The sequence below is a fragment of the Oncorhynchus kisutch genome, linkage group LG13 (assembly GCF_002021735.2).
Source record: "Oncorhynchus kisutch isolate 150728-3 linkage group LG13, Okis_V2, whole genome shotgun sequence".
Classification (NCBI taxonomy): Eukaryota; Metazoa; Chordata; class Actinopteri; order Salmoniformes; family Salmonidae; genus Oncorhynchus; species Oncorhynchus kisutch.
The window spans coordinates 13,335,764-13,356,982 of record NC_034186.2 but is presented as its reverse complement, the minus strand read 5'-3'; the positions used below and the strand labels follow the sequence as shown (position 1 = coordinate 13,356,982).

The 21,219-nt window shown below is 41.9% G+C and overlaps 2 protein-coding genes across 20 annotated transcripts in view; one reads left to right on the top strand and one right to left on the bottom strand.

The window, feature by feature from the left end:
* Nucleotides 1-3,431: 3,431 nt before the first annotated feature.
* atg4c (autophagy related 4C, cysteine peptidase) lies at nucleotides 3,432-13,978 on the bottom strand. The gene is made up of 11 exons (XM_020499535.2): nucleotides 13,871-13,978; nucleotides 13,327-13,466; nucleotides 12,137-12,220; nucleotides 11,772-12,011; nucleotides 10,194-10,527; nucleotides 9,890-9,960; nucleotides 9,053-9,204; nucleotides 6,656-6,734; nucleotides 5,797-5,873; nucleotides 5,129-5,248; nucleotides 3,432-4,741 (listed from the first exon to the last, which is right to left on the bottom strand). The coding sequence occupies exons 2-11, from the start codon at nucleotides 13,400-13,402 to the stop codon at nucleotides 4,574-4,576; spliced, it is 1,401 nt and encodes a 466-aa protein (XP_020355124.1). The 5' UTR covers nucleotides 13,403-13,466; nucleotides 13,871-13,978; the 3' UTR covers nucleotides 3,432-4,573.
* Nucleotides 13,979-14,360: 382 nt separating this feature from the next.
* Nucleotides 14,361-21,219, top strand: part of dock7 (dedicator of cytokinesis 7) — a 65,331-nt gene continuing 58,472 nt past the window's right edge. For all 19 annotated transcript variants that reach the window (XR_004202331.1, XM_031785623.1, XM_031785622.1 and 16 more), the window contains exons 1-3: nucleotides 14,361-14,460; nucleotides 17,861-17,960; nucleotides 18,696-18,871. Coding sequence is in view for 18 of the 19 variants with exons in the window: in XM_031785623.1 (XP_031641483.1) it covers nucleotides 14,423-14,460; nucleotides 17,861-17,960; nucleotides 18,696-18,871 (314 nt within the window). In the remaining variant the exon portion in view is untranslated. The remainder of the gene's footprint in view (nucleotides 14,461-17,860; nucleotides 17,961-18,695; nucleotides 18,872-21,219) is intronic.

Sequence of the window (21,219 nt, the reverse complement as noted above, 5' to 3'; positions counted from 1 at the left end):
GAGCCCTGTCTTAGACTAATTAGGACTATTTTGAGGAAGTGTATACTGGCTATGTTGTTGCTTTTGGTTCTCAAGATGGACTAACAGTAATATTTTCAAGCGAAGGTATGCGAGCACAGATGTTCACTTCCCAATGCCGAGTTCTGCTAGGAGCGAACTGAACTTACAGTGCCTTCAGAAAGTATTCACACCCCTTGATTTTTTTCACATTTTGTTTTGTTACAAGATGGGATTAAAATTGATTTAATTTCTTGTCAATGATCTACACAAAATAATCCTTCATGTCAAAGTGGAAGACAAATTTGAACATTTGTAAAATATTTTTGAAATATAAAACACTAATATATCTTGATTACATAAGTATCCAACTACCTGAGTCAATGCATATTAGAATAACACTTGGCAGTGATTACAGAGGTAGGTCTCTAAGAGCTTTGCACACCTGGATTGTACAATATTTAGACTTTTTTATTTTTATTCTTCAAGCTCTGTCAAGTTGGTTGTTGATCATTGCTAGACAGCAATTTTCAGGTCTTGCCATATATTTTCAAGTAGATTTAAGTCAAAACTGTAAAAAGGCCACTCAATGTTGCCTTGGTAAACAACTTCAGTGTATATTTGTCCTTGTGTTTTAGGTTATTGTCCTGCTGAAAGGTGAATTTGTCTCCCAGTCTCTGTTGGGAAGCAGATTAAACCAGGGTTTCCTCTAGGATTTTGCCTGTGCTTAGCTATATTCTGTTTATTTCTATCCAAAAAAACTCCCTAGTCCTTGCCGATGACAAGCATACCCATAACAAGATGCAGCCACCACCATGCTTGAAAATATAAAGAGTGGTACTCAGTGATGTTTTGGATTTGCCCCAAACATAATGCATTCAGGACATAAAGTTAATTAATTTGCCACATTTTTTTGCAGTTTTACTTTAGCGCCTTATTGCAAACAGGATTTGGAATATTTTTATTCTGTACAGGCCTCCTTTATATTCTGTCATTCAGGTTAGTTTTGTTTTGTGGAGTAACTACAATGTTGTTGATCGATCCTCAGTTTTCTCCTATCACAGCCATTAAACTCTGTAACTGTTTTAAAGTCACCATTTGCCACATGGTGAAATCCCTGAGCGGTTTTCATTCTTCTCCGGCAACTGAGATAGGAAGGACGCCTGTATCTTTGTAGTGACTGGGTGTATTGATACACCATCAAAAGAATAGTTAATAACTTCACCATGCTCAAAGGGATATTCAAAGTTTGCTTCTTTTTTTTACCCATCTACCAATAGGTACACTTCTTTGCGAGGCATTGGAAAACCTCCCTGATCTTTGTGGTTGAATCTATGTTTGAAATTCACTGTGTGGTACAGAGATGAGGTAGTCATTCAAAAATCATGTTAAACACTATTAATGCATCCAGAGTGAGTCCATGCAATTTATTATGTGACTTGTTAAACACATTTTTACTCCTGAACTTATTTAGGCTTGCCATAAAAAAGTAATAAAAAATTTAAAGCTGAAATATCTTGAGTTTTCATACTTATTGACTCACGACATTTCAGCTTTTAATTTTTTATTCATTTGTAAAAATGTCTTTGACATTATTGGGTATTGTGTGTAGGCCAGTAACACAAAATATCTTACAATTCAGTCAGTAAAACAACAAAATGTGGAAAAAGGTCAAGGAGTGTGAATATGGCTGCCTTAACACACAAACGTACTGTACGCACGCACACGCGCACACACACCCACCCTGTTTATCTTCCTGTAATCTGTTGGAGCAGATTTAATTCCAGTGGATGTGCCCCCTACCATCCATCATCCTGTGCTCTGGGCTGCAGCAGACCTGGCTGGGTATACACAGCGCTGAGTTCATGAAGATGGCCAATATCCAAATTAAACAGCTCTCTGCATTATAAATGCAACATGTTTAATGGCACTGCAAGATCAAAGGTTATGCTGCACCGCAATGATCTAAGGGTTTAACAAGTGCACAATTAAATAAGACTAATCTCAGACATCTACAGTAGAATAGTGGAATGTAACAGGGTTGGATTTACTATGCCGATTTGGCTTAAATACTGTATTTTCATATTTTTCTGTGTGAATGTTTTTTTAAATATTTTTTTTAACACATCTTGACCCAAACACATTGTATTGAAGGGTCTTACTCTAGCCCTCAGACACTCCGTCAGACCTGTAGGCCTAGTCCCAAGAACTTGCGTGCTGCCGATTCCGCCAAAACTCTGCTTCATTCCATTCCCGCGCATTAACCGACAAGTCGCCCAAGGGCTGCGTGACCAGCGACACAAGCCATTTCCTCCCGTGAATGACACCAAAATAAAATCTTTATTGAGCGTCTATCTGTGAGCTCCAAACTCTGGGACAGAAAGATGCCTCTCATGGAGTCCCTTTCATGTGAGGAATGTGCTCGGCTGGGCAGATTAGATTTTCTGGAATTCACAATGTCAATGACACTATTGGCAGCTGTGCTCTGTTAAACAGGAGGGCATGGTTGTGTGTGTGTGGCTTTGTACAGCCGCTGCATGCCTACTTAGTGCATTTCCCCGGAGCCCATCCATGACTCATTAATCAAATATTCATACATCCCTGTAAATACATGGTGAACACAGCAGTCCCTTACAGCACACAGCAGCCAGCCCCGTGCCCCCCAGCACAACACTCTTTCATGTTCACCTGGGGCCTGACAAAAATCCGCAAATCCTTCCCCTCATAACGTTCCCCCTCCCATGTCATTCCTCTCCACAGCCACATCACCAAAACATTGCTGCATATTTGATGAGTCGATGTCCATCTCTCCATCCACAAAGCCAGCCGGTTTGGCCCTAAAAACAGCCTGTTATGTACTGTTCAGACACTTCCTCTAAAATGATGCTATTATGTTCTCTGCCAGCTCTCTGGTTCCTCTCTCTCAGTGAACGGACATGCGAACAGATCCCTGATTCTTCCTCTCGGTCTCTCTTTCCATCCTCACCCCTACCGTGGCATCCTCTCAGAAGGGCAACTTTCCCCCCAAAACTGGGACCTCTGACCCCCTAACCCAAGGCCAAGCTCCTCACAATACAATCATTTGTATTGTACGTGAAAACATGTACAGCATAGCTCAAACGATGGGGGCACAAGAAATATTACCCATGGCAACAGTGCGTCGTTGCACGAGGATATTTTCTTTTCCTCCACGGGCGGACACAATCCCAGCCTGTGTCACAGGGTCACATCTTCCCGCCGGCTGGTTAATGGGCTGTAGAGATGGTTAGCACATACGATTAGTTTTAATCTAGTACATTTGAGTGGGTAATAAACAGGATTTCAACACAACAAGTGTTGTATTATGCATGGCAAGATGAGACAAAACAAATATGTTTTTCCAAGAGATATCTCTCTCTTTAATGCTTGTAAAGAGGTGCACAGATCAGAAAATCCAAAAGGTTTTATGACTTTATTCTACTTTGCTACACAGCAGTGTGAGAATCAATACTGTGATAAAGAGATGAATTTTGGGAACATTTTGCAACACGGGTAGAATGTAGCTGTCTTTATGCATTTACAGTTGAACGTTTCAATTACTTTCGACCCACATAAGAAAATGTGGCTTCTACATATATCCCCATTTAAATGAGATTACTCAATTAACTTAGTATGTGGGTAACGTATATTTAAAGTTTGTAATTATTGTGAAAGTACAAAGAGAAGCAAGGCATTGTACCGGTCACCTCTATAGATGGGTTTGACTGTGACATTGGAAAACCTTTCCATTTAGACAACTCATTTGCTTTGGGAAATAAAAAAAATGCATGAACCAAAGTACTGTATCCTTTCAAGGTCAGAAATTCTCAAATGGCTGTTTGAAAATTCAAAGACGTCTTGAAATGATTTGGCAATCTAAAACGTTTCCTCCTAATGTAAATGTGGTCTGGAAATCATAAGAGTGTAACCCTAGAACATATTTTACCATTAAAACCTTCAGGACTATCAAAGTATTTCTACACACTTCTAAAAAAAAAATAGTCTGAATGACACTCTCCTATAGCACTTCACTGTGTTATAAGGCCCAGCTATAGAACCACAGTGATATCCTCACACATAACCTCTGATGACTACCACCTCCTAAAGTGCAGAACTGATTTCCTTACAAGGCAAATGTGCTTTATATTTGGCTGAGAGCTTGTCTTCCAATAAGCCAAGGCACCCAATTCTCCATCTGTATCAATAATGCACAGTGTACAAGATACAGTACATCGCATAACCCTCAGTACAACCTCATAGCGCTTACAGACCCATGGTATGTTTGTTTGATCCTTTGCCCTATGTTACCGATTTCCACAGAACAATCAAAACTAACAGCAACTATCTACAGTATAAGATAACAATTTTAATATTTTTAGGTTTCGTGTATTAAGTCATGAATGCTGGTGTGAGAACATTTTTATATTGGCTATGTATTTTCATAATTGTGGAATAGAGTCCTGGCCTTGGATAAGCAGGTTTCAGTCTGTCTGGTAAAGTCACTTCGCCGGTCGGTTTAAAAGTCTCTGACCATGACCTTTGACCGCAGCGTTGACCTTCAGAGCAGCACGAAGTCTCCAGCGGTAGCGGCTGCTCTCTGTGGGTCACGGATAAACGGCCATTCCCTCTTCTCCGGGGTCAACTCCGCCGAAAGGTTGTAATCTCTTCCGTGACCTTGCATGAAAGTGAATGCTGGGTATTTCTCATTCGCTGACGGCAGCAACACCTGATACACAAGCACAGACACAAAGACAGACACAAAGAATGTTATATAAAAGCCTAAAAAGTTTAATTGAGTTAAGACGCGAGCATCCTGCATGAAAGCAACAGACACAGTTGTAGGGCAGGGATGGGAGCAGGGAGAGGGAAACTGCCTCAGATTAACAGCTAAATAGTGCCACCAGATGGCCAGTTGATTTAACTTCTCTTAGACGTTCAGAGTATTGTATAATACGGTCATTATAGCAGACACTTATCCACAGTTAACACATATATGCTTTCCTCTCACTCACATTCTATCCTTTCATATTGGGTATTAATTTATCTGATGACAATGATTAAGAAATAAACTAAGATGATTTTGACTAAGTAGTAAAGCCTTTAGTTCACCCACCTTGGACAGTTCGTGGCTGATTGTCTGGTAGTCCTGGACACTTCTAGAGTAAAAGCCTATGGTACAACTGGGGTCCATCTTACTGAAAGGCATCTTCTTTGGCGACGGGCAATGATACGACTAAAAATACAAAATGTTCGCTGTGTCAAATTGACAACGATTATTATTACTGGTTATTGAAAAAAATCTTGTTTAATTGATTGTGATAATGCAGTAAAGTATTGAAGATGGGTATGAAATAGGTAGGAAAGTTTATTAATATAAAATGTTATGTTTTATGAATGCAATGAAATTCAGATTCATCTGTTGTCACACACTCAGACTGGTGAAGAAAAAAAAATCTGGCTCTGTTTCTGGTCTCGTGTCCCACTGTGTGCTGGCTCTACAGACAAGCATCAGGAGAAGTTTCAATGCAGTAGTCAATGATAAATGCAGGTTTTTATGTGTTCTACTGCTGAAATATTCAGGATCATAGTATCTGAGCCTCTCTATATTCTCCATATTTCTCCTCCACAGCAGCCTCACATATCTGAGTAGCAAATAAATCAGCAGCCAGGGACTCAGTAATTGAACGGAGGCTGCTTTAGGATTCATACCCTTAAGTACTAACAGAAACTATTAAATTCACATTACTGAGCCCCAGTCAGCTCAGTGTAATTTCCCATTACCTGAAGAGGGAAATGGTTAGTGCTGACATCCACAAAAGACTGACAGTAATGAGGGTCCATGTAAATCAAGCTGTCATCTGCAAGGACAAAACAAAAGACAAGTTATTCAAAAACATCTGATTATTACAAACGCTACCAGACCGACGAGCGACGACATACTCCTTCCCTCCAATTTCTATGCAGAAAAGTCATTTCGCTAGGCTACTGTTAGCATTCTTTCAGTCAAATACGCATCCTGTTTTTTAATATCGAACAGTGCGGATTCAACTCTGCATAATCAAATGCTGTTGTACAAGCACATTTTTCCCTCCCGGCCACAGAAAGGGGGCTGTCATTAAATTTTTGTGTGGGGAAATTACTTTTACAAACACGCAATTATATTCAACCATTTGCATATGATGTATACGGGCCGGAGTCGACGCTTGACAGGGAGAATGTATTGCTTGTCATTTAGACATCATCCGACACTTCATTTCAAATTGGTAAAATGTAAATATTGACTGCCAAGATGTACAACTGAAGGTTCCTCCCGTCCACTGAAGGTGATGGAGAGTGGCTCACTTTGGGGCCCCGCTGGATGGATGAGAATGAAATTATATGCATAATGTCTCCTATGGAAATCAATTACGGACACAACTTCGGATGTTTACCCCTTGTGATAAATGAGTAGGGCTTTGATGGGTCAGAGAAAATAAAATAAGAGCTGTTTCACACACACTCCTCTCCTCACAAACACGAATGCATTAACTTACTTTATCTCTCTATACAGAGAGAAGAGAGGAGGGGGACAGTACGGCAAATTATCTCCACTGTCCTCTAGTCTTTAGTCCTCAGGTTGGTTTCTGGGGGAAACACTAACCTTGAAAGCCCACGAAGTAGCAGGCCTGTTTGGGCTTGCCCCCGATGATACCAATACAGTACTCCAGACTCAATATGCTCTGAGGAGGATGGAGACCAGGGGACACACGGTCAAATACTCAGCCATATAGAACAGGTTTATGTACTGCTGTAGCTAATACTGTCTCCAGGTTTATTCTCAGCCATATGCATTATAACAGGTTTATGTACTGCTGTAGCTAATACTGTCTCCAGGTTTATAGTCAGCCATATGCATTATAACAGGTTTATGTACTGCTGTAGCTAATACTGTCTCCAGGTTTATTCTCAGCCATATGCATTATAACAGGTTTAAGTACTGCTGTAGCTAATACTGTCTCCAGGTTTATTCTCAGCCATATGCATTATAACAGGTTTATGTACTGCTGTAGCTAATACTGTCTCCAGGTTTATTCTCAGCCATATGCATTATAACAGGTTTATGTACTGCTGTAGCTAATACTGTCTCCAGGTTTATAGTCAGCCATATGCATTATAACAGGTTTATGTACTGCTGTAGCTAATACTGTCTCCAGGTTTATTCTCAGCCATATGCATTATAACAGGTTTATGTACTGCTGGAGCTAATACTGTCTCCAGGTTTATAGTCAGCCATATGCATTATAACAGGTTTATGTACTGCTGGAGCTAATACTGTCTCCAGGTTTATTCTCAGCCATATGCATTATAACAGGTTTATGTACTGCTGTAGCTAATACTGTCTCCAGGTTTATAGTCAGCCATATGCATTATAACAGGTTTATGTACTGCTGGAGCTAATACTGTCTCCAGGTTTATACTCAGCCATATGCATTATAACAGGTTTAAGTACTGCTGGAGCTAATACTGTCTCCAGGTTTATACTCAGCCATATGCATTATAACAGGTTTATGTACTGCTGTAGCTAATGCTGTCTGTCTCCCTGCTATCATATCTAAATTAGCTGAGAAGGGGAACTACTACTCATGAGTAGCTGTGCTGGTAAAGCCTTTTTTTTCTTAATAGCAAATCATTTCTGTGTAACAATTAAGTACCTTACTGTAATTATTATTATATATATTTTTTAAATTTGACCCGTTTTTCTCCCCAATTTTGTGGTATCCAATTGTTGTAGTAGCTACTATCTTGTTTCATCGCTACAACTCCCGTACGTGCTCGGGAGAGACGAAGGTTGAAAGTCATGCGTCCTCCGATACACAACCCAACCAAGCCGCACTGCTTCTTAACACAGCGCGCATCCAAGCAGGAAGCCAGCCGCACCAATGCGCCGGAGGAAACACCGTGCACCTGGCCACCTTGGTTAGCGCACACTGCGCCCAGCCCGCCACAGGAGTTGCTGGTGCGCGATGAGACAAGGACACCCCTACCCGACCAAGCCCTCCCTAACCCGGGCGACGCTAGGCCAATTGTGCCCCACGGACCTCCCAGTCGCGGCCGGTTACGACAGAGCCTGGGCGCGAACCCAGACTCTGATGGCACAGCTGGCGCTGCAGTACAGCGCCCTTAACCACTGCGCCACCCGGGAGGCCCTACTGTAATTATTTTAAATTGAAATGGTAAAAAAAAGTAACAAAGAGCAATTTCTCTTCCAATAATTTTGATAAGACTGTCTGGGAAAACTGAAAACTAGCTGTTATTGGCAGAGAGGTTTGGAACTCATTCTTATTGGTCTAACTAATTTACCACCTGGTGATGTCACCAGGCAGGCCAAAACTCCATCCCACCAAAACAGGCTGAAATATCAGGCGGTCTTTTCAAACAGCTCTTATACTAAAAGGGCATTATCATAATTTTCACAATATTATTCCAACCTCATTGTGGAAAAATATATAAAACACAAGACAAAATCAGGTTTTTGACTGAACTGGGCCTTTAAGACAAAATAAAGAAAGAAATTTGCACACTATATGTGCTTCCAACAATTGAATGGGTAAACTTCATCAGCAACGTAACAGCAAAGAAGTGAAAAAAAATAAAAAATAAACTGAAGGCGTGGTGGAAGCCTTGATGAAGTTCACCCATTCAATTGTTGGGAGGACATTAAGTATAGTGTGGGACTTTATTTTCATACAGTTTATTCACCTTTACTCTTCAAACATTTCTGTGTGTGTGTCTGCTCATGCTTTTTATTAGGTCACTTCCCTGCAGACACGACCTTTAACCTGAATCTGGAATTCAAATATAGTACTGCGTAGGTATTTTTGCTAATACACAGGCTCTCTGATTAGGTTAGAGATCCCTTTGTTTGATATAACATAGTGGTAGTAAGTTTACATGTTTTCTGGACATTCAGAAGTAGTGATTTTAAAACCACAACTCACTTAAACCTACATTCTAGACTGGATCATCCTACAAGGGTTAGGGCTATTGTTTTTCCCACCTTGACAAAGCTGAAGTACTCCGGGTTGGTCTTCTCTCCCCCCAGTCGGACTGGGATGAAGATGATGACCGCCCGGCTGTCAGTAAGGGGCAGGGCATCTGCTCCCCCAGCCACACACGACTGGTGGCTATCGATGACATCAGCACTGTAAACTATAAAGGGATCAATACCAGAGGTCAGACAGGGGTCAAACACCTGCCTGGTCATCTGCCTGCCTCTAAACCCTGCTATCACACACTGAAGGACATTTGCAATGATCATGAATGTTCTTACTATAAAGTGAAAATGCAGTCAGGTGTTATTACACAGGTAAGCTATAGAGCAACTTCTGTACTCAACTCTCTCACCCAGGTCTCCAATCATAAGTGTGTCTGTATTCTGTACAGTAGTGAGAGTGTAATCCACTGCTGCTGTCCACATCTCTCATTCTTATAGTGCCCTACTACTGACCCCACACTGATCCCCTCACACAGGGGGCAGAGTCTAGATCCTGCAGCTCTCATCTTAACATTCTCCTCTCTCTGTCACACAACCAGTCCCAATCACTCGCTGTTGAGAATAATGACTTCATTCAAAATCCAGGTTATTGGAGAGAGGACGATTTAGGACAGGTGGGGTTAGAGGAGGTGGTTAGCCTCCTGTCACATCTGTAGCACTCTCCTGGCCAGCTCTCTCTCTACCCATCCTCCCTCGATCCTCTCTGTCCATCTATAGTCTCGCTCTCTCCTCCCTGGCTCTCGCTCTCCATTCCAGCTCTATATACATTGTCCTCCTACACTGTGTTTCTCCTGATGAGATGCCCAGACCTTGGGACCCGAGGAGGTTCATCTGTCATACCTGTACAGTCCTGGGAGACATAAGCAGTTACGCCCGACAGCCCAGGGTCTGTTGCCTCCTCTACAGCTTTTCTAAGAGTGAAAGAGAGGGAAAGATAGTTATTTGGTGGCCACCAAGAATGTGTGAAACAGCATTAATGTAACCCTAGAACCAGACCCACCTCAGGATGTGTGAAACAGCATTAATGTAACCCTAGAACCAGACCCACCTCAGGATGTGTGAAACAGCATTAATGTAACCCTAGAACCAGACCCACCTCAGGATGTGTAAAACAGCATTAATGTAACCCTAGAACCAGACCCACCTCAGGATGTGTGCCACCACGGCAGGGCCATACCAGTCCCCTGCCCGTTTCCCAGACACCAGGCCTAACTCCACAAGTCTGTGGACACCCAGCTGTGCCTGAGGGCTGTCCCCAAGCCAGGACACCAGGGTGCGGTGGTAGACCTCCCTCTGGTGGATGTCAGCCTCCTCCACTCTTCCAGGGGCCCCTGGAGCATGAAGCATTGGTCCTGGGTCCGAGGGCCTCTCTCCCTGTAGTGAGGCCTCCAGGCTGGCCACCAGACGCTTGGCTGCACTGGTGGTCCAGGTCTCTGTGTCCAGAGGCTGGAGGGCCAACGCCTCCGACCACGTCCAGTCTGAGGCACACAGACAGAGGAGGGTCAAAGGGAGTTTTTAACATCTGGTATATCTTTTCCATTTTGTTAGTCAAACACTCTGCTAGCGAAGGAAATCATTTTAATATTAAAACATTTGTATGAGGCACTTATGTTCTGCAAATATGCCAATATCTTGAGAAAACAAAATGTAAGCTACATTCAGCACAAGAAAGCTACAGCAAAAGGTACTGGCGTTCTGGCTCAGCTCGACCGTGGAAATGATCAAACTGAAAATATATACAAAAGTATTTGCCCTGTTGTCTATGACAACTCCTCAGACATCGAACCACACTCTCCAGACCAAAGACTCTTAGAATATAGAGTTTCAGAACTCAGGGAAATAAAGTTTGGGCTTAAATCTTCTGCTATAACAGATAGTCGAGTTTGACTTTAAATAAGAGAATGAGAAAACCCTATTGTATAATAGTCCAATTATAGGCCTCTCAGTATGTCCAGTATTTCACTTTTACAGCGTTTTAGCCCTACAAACAGGGTGGGCACCTGGGGTGGCGAGGGTGTGAGTGGCCAATGCCATAAAGGAGACGGACTTGGGCACGAGGCAGTAACATAATGACCTTGCAGAGCGAATGAAAGATATTTATTGATCAATTTCAGTTCTTTAAGTGGCCATTAGTAATTTTATAGCTTAAAATATGTATTTAATGACATACTGTATTTCACATTCAGTGGAAGAACAAGTTAAGGCTTAAATATTGTTTTCTAAATGGTTGCATTAAAATGGTAGTAAATTAGTTTCATATTCACTAGTGTGAATCTCAAGAGATCCTACTGTGAAGAACAGAGAAAGCACTTCAATGACAAAACTCATTAAATTACGAAATTCTCAGATATTGTTTGACAAAGGAATGAGGAACCAAGGACTTTCCTTTTTTAGTAAGAGTTATAAGGGTCATACTATAAACTTGGATTGCATTCATTAGGGCACGCAACAGAAAATGTATTTTCTTTTTTTGCAATGGAAAACTAAAATAAGTATTTCTTACTGGACCAGGGGTGTACTCATCAGTGCACAACATAGCAAACCATTGCAAGAAAGCAACTATAGAAACTGTATCAATATAAATTATTTTTTCAGGTTACCCCTCACTGTTTCAACCCATATCCTTCCATTTGAATACACCTCTGGTAGTCCCCATTTCAAAAGGTTTTCTTCCATTTAGTGCCTAATGAACACAACCCTGGCCCACTGCCATCCCACTGACCTCTGCCCAGGAAGTGTAGTATGAGGGCCTGAGCCAGCATCATTTGTCCCGCCCTCAGCATACAGCCCCAGCCACAGTCAGAGGTTAGGGAGGAGCCTGGCAGGGCAGGGAACTCCTCTCTGTAGGTCAACCACACACGTGACGCAAAGTCCCTCCGGAAGGCCTCCACGTCGTCACCCCCTGTGGCGGGGGGTGCATCACAGACCTCAGTGCTGCAGCTCTCTGTTGGGCTATCCTCATCTGATCAAAGAAATCATATTCAATCAGATCAATCACATATTGAAAAGGAGCCAGTGAGTAAGAGTCTATTCGGAAAGGGAACACAGCAATGCGGACCGAAAACCAGTACGTGTGTGTTACCTTACCATCAGCCTTAAAATGGTAGCATTTCCCCAGGAGGAACACTGGGGAATTTCTGCTAAAGTAGGTTTTTGACTTCAAAGCCCAACCTAAAGATCAGAATGAAATAGGTAATTAGCCATAGGGTCGGTCGTTGTGAATGAACTCAGTAGCTTAGTTGGTAGATCATGGATAAAAGCAAATGCTAAATGGCATATATTATAATACTGAACAAAAATATAAAACGCAACATGCAACAATTTCAAAAGATTTTTACTGATTTACAGTTCATATACAGAAATCAGTCAATTGAAATAAATTCATTAGGCTCCAATCTATAGATTTCACATGACTGAGATAACAGATACACATTGGTTGGTCAAAGACTCCTTAAAAAAGGTAGGGGCGTGGATCAGAAAACCTGTCAGTATCTGATTTAACCACCATTCGTCTCATGCAGTACAACACATTTCCTTCGCATAGAGTTGATCAGGCTGTTGATTGTGGGCCTCAGGATCTCGTCAAGGTATCTCTGTGCATTCAAATTGCCACCGATAAAATGCAATTGTGTTCGTTGTCTGTAGCATATGCCTGCCCATACCATAACCCCATCTCCACCATGGAGCACCCTGTTCACAACATTGACATCAGCTCGCCCACATGATGCATACACGTGGCCTGCGGTTGTGAGGCCAGTAGGACGTATTGAGAATTTCTCTTTATGCTCTAGCAACAGCTATGGTGGAGCTATGGTAGACATTCCTGGGGTCAGCATGCCAATTGCACACTCCTTCAAAACTTGAGACATATGTCGTATTGTGTGACAAAACTGCACATTTTAGAGTGGCCTTTTATTTTCCACAGTACAAGGTGTACCTGTGTTATGATCATCTATCTGAAGCACAGATAGTATTGCTAGGGTCAGACAGAGGATCCGTATAGAAATTATATGGAGTATAAGCACATGCTTGAGAAGCTGCAGAGTCAGCCACAATTGATTCTTATCTTATCAGAATAATCACACATGCTCTGGTAATTATCACATCTGTCATGTGCTGAAGCGAATGACAACTCAGCTGACAGCGGTTAAATCTTACAAAGCCTGTTTTACATTTCCGTGGTCAATTAACTTAAATTAGAAGGATTGAGACAGCAACGTGTAGAGGATAACAGGAGCCTAAATGGGAGTCTGGAATAACCATTACGATGCACTTACTGTACTTCACATTGTGCCATGCTGACAAGAACTTTGTCTTCAATTTCTCCACCTCATCAGTCCCTTTATTCTCCATTTTGACCACCGGGAATTTGAACTCATCCCAGCGTCGTTAACAACCGCACGGTCTTCCTGAAATGCTTCATTTGAAAGGACAAGACATTCATTTATGTTGTCGTTTTAGTTAAAGACAAAGGGTTTGAATTGAAACGGTAACGTTACAGTGTTGCCGACTAGCAGTTTAACAACATTAAACCCCCAGCTAGCTACCTAATCTCTACCCCAGCCAACTCCTTATGGAAGTGTCATGGCAAACATGTTTGGATTGACAATGAAAGCAATGGAGTTAGCCAGAGCGCAAACAGTTAGCTAGCTAACGTTAGCGAGCTAATTTACACATTGTTCAGCTAGTTAGCAGTCACGCGAATAATTTAACTTTGCGTTCAGTCTCCGGTATAACAACATACATCCGAGACTCGTTCGAATACATTTATACATGTCAAATAATTTAACATAAAAGTTCGCATTGCAGTTTGATACTTACTGTGTATCTGGCTAGCTCACCAGCTCCCAGTGTTTACATTTTGAGGAAGCAAAACCACAAGCCAAGCACGCGACTCTCGCGGTGTTTGCGTCATTCTGCAACGTAAATGTTGCTGCGCGGCTACTACAAGCACATCATCTCTTTTACAGTCACATTCATTCATTCAGTTAAATTGTTGGTGCTGACCTAATTGTAAATTGATCCATTACTTACAATTCGCTTTTAGGGTGCCAAAACATTCCATTCCCATAAATTATTTATAGTCAGACAATGTATTGGGACTTGCATGAAATTCAAGAATCCAGTGAGGTTGTGATAAACTATTTGAAAATGAACATTTATTCAACAGTAAATATGTGCCAAATGGCATTATGAAACTTGTATTAATTCCGTTTTTGGTGTCATACAACTACAGTCTGTCTAACCTCTGGCAGGGTGTGTTCGTGTGCGCCTGCTTTATGAGGTTTACGGTAGCTATTCCCAGTCTCTTTTTTTCCAGCAGCTGAGAGTAGTGGAAAGCCTGTGAATCCAAGCACATCAGCGGCTACAGCTATGGCTGAGCGCCGCGCATTCGCCCAAAAAATCAGCAGGTAAGGGAGTTACTTCTAACTTTTACAGTGATTGCATTGACAGAGTCCCCCGTTCAAGCTATGCCGTTTTCAATCTTTAAAAACCTATCGTCCTCTGAGCTCCATTTCAAAGCAAAGCCATTCGCAATTAAGGCCCAGCCAGCTAGCATCCATCCAAGTTAGCTGTCGTTAGCCATATCAAAGATGCCCCAGTGACCCGCCCATAGAGAACAGTTTTTCGCAATGTTATTTTTGTCTCGTGCGGTTACATACATACGGGTTTGAAATGTACCTTTGACATCTATCGTACTATCAATTACAACCATTATCTTTATTTACAAGGATTTAGCTAAGTATTCATTGGACTGCGTGTAGACTACTAGAAAATCCGTAGTAACGTTAGACAGCTGAGCTACTTTGGTGGCTACGGCTGGGTGGTTGCCACTGACACATCGACGAGACTTCATTGACACCGTAACAAACAATACAGTAGCTAAAATCGTCATGGAGAATGTTAACTAGTTTACCTGTAAAAACCCGACATGATCAAACCTATCTGCCCCAGTTAAATGTATGCATTCAGATCTAATACGTCTATTGAAACGAACAAAGGGCTTTGTGTCAATTTCCGTTGCTTGCAGTGCATGCCAGTGGAATTAAAGCTGGATGTAAAACAATCGAGTAGAAAATGGGTCATATCTCACATGCGAAGAAAGAGTTTGGTTACCCCTTGGCTTTGTTTATGATATAGCAATCACAACATCCAACTGTTGATGATCTTGGCCAGGTCGCAGTTGCAAATGAGAACTTGTTCTCAACTAGCCTACCTGGTTAAATAAAGGTGAATAAAAAAAAAAATGTATTTATATTTATTTTTATTGTAATTGTCAAACTGAAACTGCCAAATCATCATAAAGTAGCTAGCCATATTATGTTGAACAAATCACACTTAAACCGTATGTGGTAGAGCAAATTAACAGGACACCTTTAAGCAGTATTTAGTCCCCCCACCCTGCCGCTGGGGCCAGGCGGCAGGGTAGCCTAGTGGTTAGAGCGTTGGACTAGTAACCGGAAGGTTGCAAGTTCAAATCCCCGAGCTGACAAGGTACAAATCTGTCGTTCTGCCCCTGAACAGGCAGTTAACCCACTGTTCCTAGACCGTCATTGAAAATAAGAAGTTGTTCTTAACTGACTTGCCTAGTTAAATAAAGGTAAAAAAAAAAACGTTTTACAGGACAGCAGTCTGCCAGGAGGCAAATTATAGGCCTATTCATAATGATTATTGTGGCTGTGGGGTTGGTTTCAGTTTAGGAGCGACTAGTGTCTACATTATTGTGACATTTGCCAAGTCATGAGTGTAAAAAGGAATCTATGAAGCAGTTGTTGTTAACATAAAGTACATAGGCCTACCAAGAATGTCTGCACAAATAAAGAAGAGGGGAAACAAATAAGTGATTTATGAACATAACCCCTATATAGAGAATAATCTCACTCTATACTTTAGGACTTTTTGGGGAGCAACAATTGATACCCCTTTAAAATTCTATTTTCCCTTAACCCTAAACCTAACCTTTAAAATTAGAATAGCCATTTTGCAAGTTAGGACTGAAAAAATGGACTTCTGGTACTCACAAGTATAGTAGAACACACACATACATTATGGTTGAGCTCAGACCTCCATGGTTGATGAAGGAGCACCATCACCCCCAAAGGATCATCTGTGAGGGTTTTTGGAACGCTGTGATGTGATGACATCTCCTGGTATTATTTAGAAATTATTGACAGAATGAGACTATGAATAGCAGGTATTTTATCCATCATGTCTTCTGTTGTTGGTGTGAGTCTGGCTGTCTTTTTTTATTAGGAGGACTGGGGGAGTATGGCTCTATTCTGTATATTGTCTGATCTGAACAAAAGTATTTCTGTTCCATCTTTGCTTCCCAAATGTCATCTCAAAAAGTCTAAACTTTTTGGAAGTCTTTAGAGACAGTGAGGCCTGTTCAAAGTCCCTTTTCAGCTTTGGAGTTGAGACTGAGTTTCAGTTCTTTCTCATTAAGTCAGGCCAAAACAATGTCTGATTGTGTTTTGCATTTAAAGCCGCAATATGTAACTTTTTGGGCAACCTGACCAAATTCACATAGAAATGTGTTGTATACATCTGTAATTCTCATTGAAAGCATGTCTAAAAAGTGGTTCATCTTTTCTTAGCTCTTTCTATGTTTCCCATTAAGTTTAGTTTTAGCTTTACTTTCAGTGTTATATAACTTTTTACTATCAGTTTGGTTTTACTTTCAATTACAGGTCTATAACTCATATTTCTATGTGAATTTGTTCTGGTCGTCCAAAACGTTACATATTGCAGCTTTAGGTGTGTGTGTATGAGGTGACCTTGTGTTCCAAATGATGCAAGGAGTGCTCTAGCCTGCCTGTATCATGCTGTCTGTTCCTCCTCTTCTGTCCGGAGCAGTGACCAGGCAGGCTTAATAAAGGTCCTGAGTATAAGCCCTAGCAGCAGAACAGTGCTATGTATTGTAGCTGGTTCAGTGCATCTGCCTGTTATCCAGGTGACAGCACTGCAGTAGCCACCAGTATATCTAGGCCTAGCCTACATCATAATGTCTTTCCTGAGTTGGAAAGTTATACGCTATATTTACACTTGCCTGAGATTCAGAAATGCATTCATGTTATTGGCCTAGCTGCCTGTTACCTTCTCTCTGACCTAACCTGCCTCTGGTCACCCTCTCATCCCTCTCTCCATCTCTTCAAGTTCCTCATGTGACATTTTGTAATTTGTTGTTTGTTTGTGCCTCCCTCCCTGGGCTTGTGCTGCGTAGTTGTTTTGTTCAAGGGTACGAGGAGGGGTTTTGATGGTGGCTGTGATTTAAAGGCGCACAGAGTGGTGCAGTCAGTCAGCAGCAGTTGCCTAGCCAAGCGCTTTGTGTTGCTGACGGAGGTCCAGGGGATTTTATTTGTTCTCTCTCCTCTGTGTAGTGATATAGTGCCGAATCAGAGGGGGCAGTAAGGCCATCAGCAGGGCCAGGGAGAGAGAGAGAGCCCTGAGCCACAGCAGGGACCATAATAGTAATGTTTGGCCCACAACAGAACTGCTGGACTTGACTACTGTACCTGACCTGTGGAGTGACCAGACCACTGCAGTTAATGGTCTTCTCTAATAACGTATTCCGCTTACACACTGTCTTTCGCTTGCCCTTTTCAAACTCGTGTATAAGATGGCTTTACCGCAGCCTGGAGGCATCATCTATGACTGTGTTGAATATAAGCAAAGCCTAGATGGAATAGATAAGAAATATAGCCACAAGCTATAGGCCTACATCTTTTATCTGAGTCTGTTACCTGTTTGGCATGATGTAACACGACAGCTTGACATTCACTGCTACGCTTCTCCCTCTCTTCCCTGCAGAACTGTAGCAGCCGAGGTGAGAAAACAGATCGCTGGTCAGTATGGGGGCTCCCCACAGCTCCTCAAGAACCTCAACGTGGGTGCCGCCGCCAGCAACACCGTAAGTACCTACACACAATGCATCTTGGTGTTCAGGGAGGGAAATAGGGTTGGAGTGTATCTGCTAACAGTTAAGGTCCATTCTTCACACCCTCTCACCCCTATTATAGTTTGGTCAGGGACTACACAGCCTGGCACACCCCACCAGTAAGTGTTTGCTGAGGCAGCCCATTGACTTTTAGCGACCTTGTGCCAAAATAATACAGCCCTAATGGTGTCCTCTCCCTAGTTCCGACTACCGCTGAGCTGAAGGAGCATGTAACCATCCTTAATTAGGCTAAAGCTGACTGTTTAATTCAACTTTGAACGGATTGTGTTCTAAATTCCCCCCAAAAGCTTTAACTGAACTTAGTGAGGAATTAGACTCCCCCGGGGTGCTTTGTTTGTAGAAATAGACAGAAGCAAACCTATAAAGCCATTCTACTATGCCTGAGGTGGTTTGCTTGCCAGGACTTGCTTTTCCAGTTACATCAGGGTTGTGAGCATTTCCTCAGTGATCCAAAGTGTCTGTCTGCCAATATAAAATATACGGTTCCCTGAAAGTTGTGATTTGTTTTTAAAAGGTTCCAGGGATAGAACTTGTCTTGTGACATGCATCAAGCCATATTTCTTTGCTAGTAATCCAGCTGGACTTTTTGGGGATTATTTATTTTTGGCAGCTAACCCAGTTTCATAGGCAGGCCTATTAAGTTCTGAATTGGCACACACTCACACAGCCTTTCCTCTCTGTTTCCAGGTTCCTCTCACAGAGGCGGTGGAGCCGGTGGACTTTGAGGAGTACCTCATCACCCATCCCCCCATCATCGAGTCGGGCCCCCTAAGGGACCTTATCGATTTCCCCCCGGATGACATCGAAGTGGTATACACCCCCAGAGAGTGTCGTACCGTGGGACAGGCCGTGCCTGAGGAAGGGTAGGTGCTGCTGGGGATGGCTCGACTGGCTGGGTTAGAGTTGGTACTGAGGAGCATCAATCAGCTTAATCAACCAATAAAATGTATTTATAAAGCTCTTTTTACATACAGTTGTCACAAATTGCTTTACACTACAAAAAAAAGAGGAAAATGGGGAAAAAGTACAGTGTACTGCAAAAGCTCATAACCCCTCAAATCAAAACTCTAACCAAACTGGAAAACCCCACTGTAACACTCCACATCTGTCCAACTGCTGGAGCTTGGTGGGGATATACCTCATCAGGAAGTCTGGGGAAAGCACCTTACTGAACCAGTAGAGTCTGTATTATCAGTAGAGATGTTGTCGGGGCCCTCTAGCTATAGAAGTAGGCCTACATCAGGTCTAACTAACTCTAGTACAGCAAATGGATGTTACTCCTCATATCCTCTAACCTGATTTACACACATTGATTTACCCAATGAATAAAGTTGATCTGATTTTGGCGTGAGTCACATAGATGCAGTAAAACAAAACAAAAAATTGAACCCGACAAAAAACAATTCAATTGCTATGGAAACACGTGGGGGAATTATCACTTTTAACACTATTACACTCCAGCAAGATTAGCCTTCATTTAGGCTATTGTTTATGTGTATTTCACACTATGTTTTAGGTAGAAATCGGTGTATAACGATTGCATGGATGTCAACACCAACACGTTTATGTCATTGTCACCAATCAACTGCGTTATAGTTAAAAATGACTGACCACTACCACCGATTTTAGCTATGCTAACCAGCTTATACGAACGGGAGTTAGCATTTAGCAGTCACTTCTAAACCTGAAAAGGACCACTTTTACATGTTATGCAGCAAAAACAGACAAATATATCAAAATTGGACTTAAGTAAACACATTGTGGGCCTGTTACAATTCCCTAAATCATAATGGATTTGATGAATATCCACTTTGGTGCACATTCAACAAACCTGATTTTACAATCTGGTCAGTGGAATGTCTGCATTCCATTGACTCCTTTACGGCGTCTATAGAATTGCCTCTCACTTGATAGGCTAGTAGAGATAAGATTGCTGTGGCTCCTGTTACTGCCATAGAAATGAGAGGTCGACCTATTAATCGGAATGGCCGATTAATTAGGGCCAATTTCAAGTTTTCATAACGATCGGAAATAGGTCATTTTGGACGCTGATTTTTGCCGATTTAAAATAAATAAATAAATAAATATATTTTTTACATATTTTATTAAACTAGGCATGTCAGTTAAGAACACATTCTTATTTTCAATGACGGCCTAGGAAAGGTGGGTTAACTGCCTTGTTCAGGGGCAGAACGACAGATTTTTACCTTGTCAGCTCAGGGATTCAATCTTGCAACCTTTCGGTTACAAGTCCAACGCTCTAACCACCTGCCTCACGAGGAGCCCGCCTGTTACACGAATGCAGTAAGAAGCCAAGGTAAGTTGCTGGCTAGCATTTAAACTTATCTTATAAAAAACAATCAATCATAGTCACTAGTTAACTACACATGGTTGATGATATTACTAGTTTATCTAGCGTGTCCTGCGTTGCATATAATCGATGCAGTGTGCATTCGCGAAAAAGGACTGTCGTTGCTCCAACATGTACCTAACCATAAACGCCAATGCTTTCTTAAAATCAATACACAGAAGTATATATTTTTTAAACCTGCATATTTAGCTAAAAGAAATCCAGGTCAGCAGGCAATATTAACCAGGTGAAATGGTGTCACTTTTCTTGCGTTCATTGCACGCAGAGTCAGTGTATATGCAACAGTTTGGGCTGCCTAATTTGCCAGAATTTTATGTAATTATGACATAACATTGAAGGTTGTGCAATGTAACAGGAATATTTAGACTTATGGATGCCACCCGTTAGATAAAATACGTAACGGTTCCGTATTTCACTGAAAGAATAAACGTCATGTTCTCGAGATGATAGTTTGCGGATTCGACCATATTAATGACCTAAGGCTCACATTTCTGTGTGTTATGTTATAATTAAGTCTGATTTGATAGAGCAGTCTGACTGAGCGATGGTAGGCACCAGCAGGCTCGTAAGCATTCATTCAAACAGCACTTTCGTGCGTTTTGCCAGCAGCTCTGCTGTTTATGACTTCAAGCCTATCAACTCCCGAGATTAGGCTGGTGTAACCCATGTGAAATGGCTAGCTAGTAGCGTTTAGCGTTTCAAACGTCACTCACTCTGAGACTTGGAGTAGTTGTTCCCCTTGCTCTGCATGGGTAACGCTGCTTCGAGTGTGGCTGTTGTCGTTGTGTTCCTAGTTCGAGCCCAGGAAAGAGCGAGGAGAGGTACGGAAGCTATACTGTT

Excerpts from the sequence above, each read along its gene's own strand:
- atg4c (XM_020499535.2), bottom strand. The coding sequence starts at position 13,402 with ATGGAGAATAAAGGGACTGATGAGGTGGAGAAATTGAAGACAAAGTTC. Across the intron at positions 5,249-5,796 it reads CTAACCATTTCCCTCTTCAG|TCGTATCATTGCCCGTCGCC; the intron begins GTAATGGGAAAT and ends TTGTATTTTTAG. Across the intron at positions 4,742-5,128 it reads TCAGCCACGAACTGTCCAAG|GTGTTGCTGCCGTCAGCGAA; the intron begins GTGGGTGAACTA and ends CTTGTGTATCAG.